At 39.7% G+C, this 10,755-nt stretch overlaps 1 protein-coding gene across 1 annotated transcript; it reads right to left on the bottom strand.

Annotated features, from left to right (window-relative positions):
• Positions 1–5,920: 5,920 nt before the first annotated feature.
• On the bottom strand, positions 5,921–6,620 carry LOC131242515 (uncharacterized). Its single transcript, XM_058241208.1, has one exon. It carries the CDS (start codon positions 6,587–6,589, stop codon positions 6,140–6,142), a length of 450 nt encoding a protein of 149 aa, XP_058097191.1. The 5' UTR covers positions 6,590–6,620; the 3' UTR covers positions 5,921–6,139.
• Between the last annotated feature and the right edge of the window lie 4,135 nt (positions 6,621–10,755).

The raw sequence follows: 10,755 nt of genomic DNA, 5'->3' as shown, positions 1-10,755 counted from the left end.
GTATCAAATAACTCCTCATCTGGTAGGGTCCTAATTGATCGTATGGTGGTCCCTGGCTTCGCGAGGGTAGCGGATTAGGTGCGGCCCAGCCTCAACCAAGAGAGTTAGGCCCCTACCGTAAGGCCTACCTTGATGTAAGTATTCTACATTCACACCGTCCATCCATTTTTCAGATTATTTTAGGGCATAATCTCGGGAGTAAAGTAGATCCAATTCTCAGTTGATGTAGGAAAAAGTGGTGATTGATCATTGATGGGCCGCAAAAGTTTTGAATCAAGACGATTTTTTCTTTTCTTCATTCACGTTTATTTGAGGGAAAATAAACATTACGAAAACACTACGATGGTTCATAGGAAGTTTTTAACGGGGGAACGTTCAATCACCATTGTTTTCTAGAGAAGTGGCACCCGCCCTTGCATGTATGGCAGCATCATAGCCATATGATCCAAGCCGTTTATCGGATGGGCCTTACTTTGTTGGTGTCATTTCTCAAGAGATAGGAACTATAGGGTGGCACACATCAGCAGACTACACGAGGACTGTTAGTTTGATGATCTAAATGGTTAATTGGATGGGCGTGCTATAAAGGAGAAAAGACAACGGTCCATTTTTAGTGGCAAATAATTTAACAATATAAGGATGGAAATGATGTAAGGTGGAAGAATTCTTTTGTATTTTTATATATTTTTATTGTTGTTGATTTCTTTCGTTTTTTTGTTGTTTTCTGGTCCTCCTTTAATTAAAATATATCTTTCCAAAAAAGGAAAAAAAAACATGCAGGTGCATACCTTAAAATATTTGTAAATCATTTATTGGTTATAAATGATTTATCACCTTTTTCAACTCCCTCACAGCGGAATATCTAGCTATTAATCTTATAAAAGACCATTTGAAGTAGTGGGCCCACTTATATAACTCATCTACTGCTTGATTTTATGTGAGGATTAATCCTAAACCTTATTAAGATGGGCTTAATCCAATGATCCACTTTAAAATCCACTTTTGTACATTATTTGAATATTTTTTAATGAATTATTTCTTTAAACTACCTTAGGCGTGAACATATAATTACAAGATATAAACCATTTATATGTTTAACCATTCAGGACCATTCAAATGATCCCTTACGAGAAATTGGCCAGTCTCACACAACTTTTCAGATTCAACGTACACTAGTAGCTCACCTGACAAATCAAATATCCTGGTTTTTAAAAACTTATCAACCTGCGCAGAATTTGCCTAATGAGCGACTCAAATCGCATAAAACATGTCGGAGTTTACCACCTGTGGAGCCAGTGTTCACTAGCACAGTGAACTCAATATACACGAGTTGTGAAAAATAGAGGACACGGTTTGGTAATCCAAACCATATAGTTTGTTGAGTCCGACCGTGGATCATGGATTGACAAATCGTCCATGTCCAACGTGATTTCTCGGAGTCGATTTGAACTCGGTCGAGTCAGGTCGATGGAAATATGCCTGATTTGGGCTCAACTCGGCCGAGTTTGGAGCGACTTGTACGAGTCACCCCCTGTTCTGGGTTCTGTCCAATAATGGAACCGTTAAGCAAGTGGCCCAACATTTTTGCTCTGTGAATCCAAAAGGAAGTCAAATTGGGCATATGGTAGGACCCACAAAGCTTTTTCCAGCACCGAAAGTGTTGTAGGGGTCAATACCGAAACCCAGTCCGTAAGAAAGTTACGCTGAAGGGACGATTGACCATAGATATGTAGAGTGAATGTGGACCATTAGAAAGGAGAGTTTTAATGACTCACAACATTCAACTTTACAAATCAATGGTCCTGGTCATCTTTCGTGTAATTATTGGACCATATCCAGTTTCAAATAGTGCCCTCCCCATATGATGGACTGCTCTGATTATCCAGACATCTGAGTATCTACATCCCACGGGTAAAGACATGTTGTGATCCTAAGGATTCGCACGTGCCAAACAGAAGCTCATGCAAGACGTTGACTGGTGGTCCACATGGATATTTTGTCCTAGGCTAGAGATCATGCAATCCCGCTCGTCAGGTGAGCTGTACATGTATTTTGAATGTAGACCGTTGAGTAGCCTTTGCCTAACTGTCCATTTTCGTACCCGTGTGACCTGTTTGATGACTGGACCATCTGATTTTTGCGGCTACGGAAATTCACCATAAGGCCCCCACGTTATAAACGAACTGTGGATGACCTGTTTGGCACATGTGGATGCCTTGTCGCGTGTGTGCAATATTAGCACGTGCAAAGAGTGATCGACTCAGGTTAGCAAAACTACCACTGAAGGGTCTATCACCACCATCTCACCCAGTAGGGAAAAGGGATGGCAATGGGTTTGTGTCCTGGTCGGATCCAAGTCCAGGGGCCTAGAATTAAAAAACCAGACCACCCCATTTGGATGAACCCCCTTGTTTGATTAAAGGTCCCGTTTGTACTGCTTAAAGAGTTCTGAGTATGCGTGGTTGGGTCCGGGCGGGGTTAGTGTCAGCGCACATAGGCGGCTAATAATTCTTACCCGAACTTGACCCGATCCATTACCCTTTGAGTGGATCCAGCTTGTTGTTAGGAGTACTGCCAATGTAAACTTAAAATATTCAATGGAAATGAGTTTATGCTTAAGAATCCGACACCTGATTTGCATATCTTTGTAGGTAGCACGATCGGATTAGCGCTGGGTCGAGGTGCGTACATGTCGCTATCTTTGAGATACTCGCGGCCCTCGGTGCAAAAGACCACCAACGCTGCTTTCTCCCAAGATATCTTGGAGAAAGGAGGATGGTTGCTTTCTCCCAAGATATCTTGGAAAAATGAGAGTTCTTGCATTTTGGCGATACAAAAAGCTTAATCCTAATCCATTTTTTAAAACTTCAAAACCACGTTAAGAGAGAAACGGCTGCGACATTTTACATGTCCAAATAATGGATGCCCGTTTTGCCACGGATGCACGTTTTGCCTTATTCTGCCTTATAAAGTGGGCCAACAAAATTGGGCGACACTCTAATCAAGGAAGCCACCCAGGGTCCAATTGTACCCCCCTCCCTACCCAGGGTCCGATTGCATCCTCTCATTGTGCATGAGTATATGTAGGTATGCATCTGCGCACACCTCCGATTAAAGGCTTATGGACCAAAATTCCCACCAGTTGCACCCCTTTCTGCATGCGCGTACATATTTGAGCATAGTTCAACACACTTGACAAGAATTTATGTTGAGCAAAGATATATAAACTTTGTTTCTTTTCACGTTCCATTTAATATGGGACCAAAGAAAACCACAAAAGGATAAAAAACTAACCAACATTTTAGCTCTTTAAAATGACTCATAAGTTTGTTGATACACCTAATACCTGTCATCATCTAACTCAAGTTTAAGAATGAAACATAACACTAGGGCTATGCACAACTTAGCCCAGCCTGGCCAGGTCATATAACCCAACCCACTGATAAGCTATATGTGCCCGATTAGGGCGGGTTAAACAAAAGCCCTGACCTATATTAGCTTGGCCCGAACCATACCAATTGGGATTCATTTCCTAGCCGAACAAAACCACAACCAATTCAATATAGGGGTGGCAATGGGTTGGGTTCGAGTCAGGTCAAGGTCCAGCAGAGCTGATCCAACCCAACCCAGAACCCATTACCCTATAGTATCAGGAATCCTGGGATCATTGAAATTAAACCATCAAAATTACGGGATCCAGTTTAGAAGTATCAACAACCTAAAATCATATTTATTGGATCATCTGATAGTCGGATTGTAGACATATATTGGACGGTTAAAAATGAACAATATCCAATGGTCATTTTTCAGCAAACAATTGTCCACTAATCAGAGGTAAGGATTGGTCAATCCATCTGATTTTGGGACTGTGACTTAGGCAGAGTGGGTTCTTAGTGTACCATTTCCGAGTACCTGAGTATCAAGTATCATACTCCGCCAGAGTATCCAATAACTCCCCAAGAATATAAAGTGGTCCACATTGATCAGATAGCGAGCTTTTATTATGGGTGTTTTGCATCGAATCATTTCCTTTATATAAAAAGTGCATACAGAAGGTGCATTTCCTTTTGACTCTTTTAGTACATATTCACGAACTCAATAATTGAGTTATAAATAACATTCCCATTTTACCCTTATGTTTTCTTGGGCTAGATTATATACTATGTGCTTCTCCCCCATTTCTTAAATAGTTGTGATCATCCACCGAATGCATGTACATTAATCCAAACTATTCAAGGAGTGTGGCCCAATTGCCAGTGGCACATGCCCTAGCAATCGTATTCTAGATTATCCTAATCGTTATGGCTAAAACTCAATTGACCACCGGAATAAGATGGAAGCAACACAAGGACAACAGCCCGGATGAGAAGTCGTGAATGAGCTCGGCTTCCGATACCAAGCACAACCCCCACGACTAATTCAAGCATCAACCATGGGTGGTAATCTCGGTCGTCTAGCTGACACCACATCGTTTCAACCAAATGGCAGCTATAGAAGTCGACCTCAAGAGATGACCACCAAGGGGGTCCAGACCTCAAGACTCAATTCCGACCTCGGTCATTGACTTCAGTTATCAGCCTCAATCAGTAAGACCTCGGCCAACGACTTAAAGGTCGGCCTCGGCTATCAACATCGATCTCCTCGGATGCTGACCACTAGGAGATATTTCATTCATATGCGGAAAGGATTACCTCCCTGAGATCTTCATCGAAAACCTCGCCAAAATTAGCATGACATATCTGGAAGAAGATCCATTCTATGATATGCATTTGCTTAAAAGATGCATTGCCATACACATAAGAGATAGCAAAGGATTATAAATAAGGATCCAAACTACGAAAATATGTATGCAATATTATCCTAACTCGACTAAACCCATTATGTGCCTATTCTAACTTAAGCATCGGAAGGTCCTCGACTACAATCAGGACCCCATTGTCAATTGGTTTTGCAGGTACAAGGCAGGCTAGCAGGGACAACTAGATCTGAGCATCAACACTAACCATTCCCTGGGTGGAAATCAAATGTAAATTAGCAATTAAAACTCAACAATTGATAATTAGATGTCCATGGTCGTATAGATGAAAATAGTCAATGGCCAAACACTCATCGAGGAAATTCGAGACATTTGGTGGACATGATTATCTAATTGGAGCCATTATTTTGAAACATGAGTCATCCAGGCTACAACCCATTAGATGGACGGTCCAACCAATACGTTTCCCTGCCACTTGTACAGTGAGGAGATCACTCTACAGGACCCTTCTAGGGTCGCTGCAGTGTGATCTTCCTTCTTTGATAAGCATGATTTCCTCAATAGTTAATCTTCACCTTCCAGAGAATGAAAAATAAAATGCACTTGGGGGTTGTTTGGCACTCCTGAATTTTGCATTCTTTGTTGTGTTTGGCAGTTTAGATTTTTAATTCCATGGGAGTCCAAAAGTTATATTCGGCGCCTTTTGGACCTTAAAAAGAGGGGAGTTGAAAACAGTATTTGGCACTTTACCTTTTGTCTTGAATTTTAAAAGGACTATTTAAATTTTTTTTTAATTTATTAAATTTTTTTTTTCAAAGAGGATTTTCAATTCAAGATATTTGGGAGTGCCAAACATGATTTCGATTGAAAATCTTCGATTTCAATTCCTAGTAGCCCAAAATCCATGCTGCCAAACGAACTCTTGAGCTGTGTACTGCTTGTACTCATTCCGAAGTGAGAGAAAATATATTGTGATTTTTTCAGTTGAATTATCAGAAGCTCTTTCATGTACACATGAGTATTTCCAGAAAATTCTACTAGAGTAATTGGTGGAATCCTCTGGAAAACCATTGAAATGAAATTGATTTCCACACATGCAATGCTTTCGCCTATTTATCTGTTGAAGTCAATTGTCATTTTCACGGTGTTCCTGGAAAAAGGGGATTTCTAAATCTAGATTTCCATTTCCCAAATCACAAAATACATTTATTGCAGTGAGCCAAACACACCCATAAGATTTAAAATTCACTGCATATAGAGATCGAAACGCTAGCATTACATAAACTAAAAACAACAAGGAAAGAGAGAAAAAGGAAATAGTCCAGCACATGAGCAGTGATGTACAGCAACATCCTCTTATTTATGAAATGGAAAGGAGGAAATCTAAGAAGGATGAACCTTAGAAGAAGTGTTAGAGAATCCATTCCACGCCGTTTTCATCGAAGCAGTGGCCGCTAGGAGCGCTGCGTCCATGTACTTCTTCGAAGCAACGGTCATCGAATTCCCAAGCAGATCCCCGGATTTCTTCACAGCGTCTGCAGCCCGAGTCAGGCCTGACAGCTCGGCCTTGGAAGATCGGTCGAGTTCCTTGCTGAACCTCTCGAAGTCGTCCATTGCAGTGTCCATCAGCGAATTGAGATAATCCTCGGCTTCTCTCATCGATATCTCCGCCTCTTGGACCTCCTTCTGGCCCTCGGCTTCCATGGCGGCCCATGATTGGTAGGCCTCACTCTCGAAGAGCTCCATGAGCTCTTCGATCCTGGTGGGGTCGAAGGACTTGTCTTCCAATGCTTGCCTGGCCAGAAGGGAGAACTGGGAGAGTAGAGCTTCCATTTTCTGCGGTTCACATGAACAGGATCGTTTGTGGCCCTTTTAAAAGGAAAGGGCATATATGTCATTTTTGGAGTTGGATGATACTCGGGCAATTTAGGTAGCTTGGTATGCAGGCATTCATAAATCATACACAGTTGCTCATGCCAGCTCGAGAACGGATTGCGTACTCTGTGGGGACCACCGTGGATGTATGTGTCTTCTCCACGCCGTCCATCTGTTTTACCAGATTATTTTAGTTCATGCTTTCAAAATTGAAGAATATCCAATACTAAAGTAGACCACACCTCAGGAAATCAGTAGATATAATAACGTCCACCCTAGAAACCTTCGTAGGCCTACAGTGATATTTATTTGTCATCCAACCTATCATGACATAAGGTTGCGTAGACATGAATGAATGAAGGGCAAATGCAAATCTTACCTTGATCTAAAGCTTTTGTAGCTCTTGAGACGTTTTTAATGGTAGGTATTCAGTTCACACTGTTTCATGTGGTTGGTCACTTGAGTTATGGATACTAACGTTTTAAAATAAGCTGATAAAAATAATGGAGCTAATGAATAAGAGGTATACGTCTCTGTGGGCCCAGAGAGTTTACTTAGTAAGCAATGGATGTTAAATTGCAGAACCCACTATTGCATGGAGTCTTAGATGGGTTGAATAATCATTAACTTTCATTCCTTAGTGGAAACAGGACCATAGTGTAATTATCTGCTCATGTTTGTAGGAATAGGCCTATTATGCTTGCGTATTATTTTCAAGTCTTTGTTTAACAAGGATTTATGACATATAAATGAAAAGTCAAATATACTTATAAAAAAAATAATGTAAATTATAATCATAATATTTTTATATTATAAACTTATCATTTTCACAGTAATTGATAACTTTGTATGCCCTCAAACAATGTAGTAAAATCATTGTTACAGTCAAATGTAAGTAATGTGACAGCACAATCATTAGAGTAAATCAGAGTAAGTATTGTAGTAAAAAAACCAAACAAGCCATCAAAGTATCAAAGCTTATTATCTTTCAACCTAATATAACAAACTTATTTTTAGCACTTATTAATTATTTTCAATACTTACATGATTCAGATTGTTTGTTAAGCACTTATTACTTATTTTCAATGCTTATACAATTTAGATTATTTTGTAAATTTAACTTATAAATATTTAAATTAATTTTAATTGAAAATATGAGTCTTTTTTCAGTTTATTTTCCTTCACTTAATCTTGAAGGCTGAAATGCTGAAAGTGTGGTGTATTAAATCTTTTTTTCTTTTTCTTTTTTTTCAATTTTGATTAAAATATTTTTAGAATTACTTCAAAACTATAGTTTACCACTAAGTTTTCCATAATTAACTTAATTTTTAAAGCTTAATTTTCAGTTTATCAGAGGGCACCAAAGTATAGAGGATAGATATCGCCTAAGATCCAGCAATATATGATGTAGAGTGGATCGTGGACAATTTCATGGCCAAGATAGATAAAAAAAGGCCCGGTCAACAACATAAGTAATTTGGACCATCAGACCTTAAATCGGGTGTATCTTACAATCCAGAATGAGTTATTGGATGTAAAATATAATTTTGGAGTAGGACAAGCTACTTTAGCCACCTAACCCTACTACGTTGGGTTGCAAAAGCCAAATTTGTGAAATACCATTAAATTGATAGTCGTTTCCCTATTTTAATTCCGTTTTTATTGTAAATAATAAGTTTTAATTTGATCATAACTCTTCATCATTGGGCTTTAGGAGTTGTACCCAATGTGAAAAGTGTTTAAAATAATTAGGAGAACAGTGTGGTGAAGCCAAATAGGACACTCATTATTTTTGGCTGAGAACCTTGCACACTAGTAGACATCAAGATCGTTTATAAATAATAAGTTTACTATTTATAATAAGTTGTGAATTCTAAGAGTTTTAATTGTAGTTTGATTCTGAAATTTCTCTCAATGCTTAGTATCCCTATTTAAAGGGTTGCAAACTCGTTTATTTCATTCATTAATCAAATTATAAATTTTATAGAATTTTTTTCCATTTTTCTTGATTTTTTCCATGTGTATTCGAGAAGTCTGTCTAAGGAGTCCAAGGAAGTTCCGTGGATTCGAAGTAGTTATCCTTGAGGAAGACGGTGATTGACCTCATCACTCGAAGTGGTTATCCTTGAGGAAGATGGTGATTGACCTCATCACGTTCATCCCTGCATTGATATGTCATTGGCCATTAAGGCTTATATGCATACTTAGCTTGATCATTTGGGCTCGTATCTATGTTATCTATGCTACGTAAGTAAGCAATTGTGCAATAACCACACCTTGATCCATCCTCAAGTGGTAGGCTGAGTGAAAGATACCTTGTTTCAACACTAAGGTTTTGGTACCGATTCCCTTGGGGGTGGCTAATAGTGAAGTGTGAACTGACAATGAGTGTACTAACAAGCTAACAAAAAAAAAAAAGAAAAAAAGAAAAAGAAAATAAAAAATCGTGCAATAACCAAGCTTGGGTGATGATTCTAACTTATAATTTTTTGAGTTGAATACAAGCAATGTTATTTGATTGTTCTAAACTCATTTACAGTTAGTCGTGATCACAATCATTCGTCCTGTGTAAGATAATTTAAGGTGGGTGATTCAGCATAGAGTCCACACCAACAAGCAGACAGTGGAATCTGGAGTCGTGACAAAAGGCAAAAACTATTCGTCGGCAGGAATTGCCATCTGGTCCAATCTAGATAGTCAGGTGGTGAGACATAGGCCAAACATATGATCCGTACGCTAGTGGGACCACGCATCACCAAAATCGTGGTGATTTGGACGGTAATGAATTGATGCGCGAGTTTATAGAGGAAGCGGATTGCCTACTGAGTAAGTCAGTATGCTTAGGGCCCACTGTTGATGTATGTGTCATATCCACACTGTCCATCCATTTTTCCATATCATTTTAAGGTATAAACTTAAAATTCAAGCATAACTAAAGTTTAAGTGGACCACACCATAGGAAACAACATCCACCATCCATCATTGAAAACATCCTTTCATTCAACATATTCATAAGGTCAAAAAATACTAAGGAATGGAAAACAAAAATATAATTTTCATCCAAAACTTTTATAGGCCTCAAGAAGTGTTCAATTGTAGCACTGTTTCCTGCAAGTATAATCCCCACCTTAAATCAGTGGCACTGATTATTGAGTACACAATCCGCTACCGGTAATTGATGTGACCACAGCAACATGGGTCACACGAAAAGTGATCTGATCATCCGAACCGTCCATCCTCTAAGACTGACTTTTAATGATCTGATAGGGATGAAAGGACGATCCTCATCCAACGTGGTGGTGAAGTTGAGAGACATTGAAAATGTTCATTTCATAGGGCCCCATTCATCCTTACAAGTTGATGATCAGAAGCATTCGTTAATCATAGGTTTCTTGTTTTGTCTCGTGTACGATATAGCTCGCAGGACATGGACGGCTCCAATCGCTGGGCCAACTCTGCACGTGGGTCCTACGCATCTTCCCGATTCCTGTCCGTTCATCAAGTTGTAACTACTGTACCTAGTGGCTAACAAGAGTACGGAAAATGCTGATCATTGGTCTTTTCTTTACTTTTCTTTCTACTTCTCCTAGCCACGGTAATCTTTCCCTTGATGAGGATGACCATCTCTGATCTGACTTTTGGGATCATGTCATATAGATGACGGTGCCCACCTATAGAATGGCCTGGATCCACCGCCCTTGGAACATACATGCATATCAAATTTAGGCTGTCCAAAATTCTGGGCCCATTAGAGATTGACAATAACCTGAAATCAATCTAATGATTTTAACCATCTGTTTGTGACTGTTAACTTCGGATTGGACACTAATCTGGATCTACTGCATCCATCCACACGACCCTACCTCTATGTAAGGGCGGGTCGGGTAGGATCGGGCCAGTTTAAGCCTGCTTCTGACCGTTTACTTTAATGCGCCAGGTTTCTGAACCAAGTTGACCAAGACCTGATAAACACATCTCAGTGAGTCTCGACAGACCAGTGGTCCGGATTACCAAAGGTGGACCCCACTTATCAAAACTGAAATAGGTGCAGCAGCGCGGATCAGATGTCATTGATATGGGTAAAGCGGACGAGGATTTCCTGCCAAAGCCTTTCCCAAGAAGTT

Source organism: Magnolia sinica, chromosome 4, assembly GCF_029962835.1.
Source record: "Magnolia sinica isolate HGM2019 chromosome 4, MsV1, whole genome shotgun sequence".
In the NCBI taxonomy this organism is placed as follows: Eukaryota; Viridiplantae; Streptophyta; class Magnoliopsida; order Magnoliales; family Magnoliaceae; genus Magnolia; species Magnolia sinica.
This window is presented reverse-complemented; position numbering and strand designations above follow the sequence as displayed.

Coding starts and splice junctions, on each gene's coding strand:
- LOC131242515 (XM_058241208.1), bottom strand. CDS start 6,589: ATGGAAGCTCTACTCTCCCAGTTCTCCCTTCTGGCCAGGCAAGCATTG.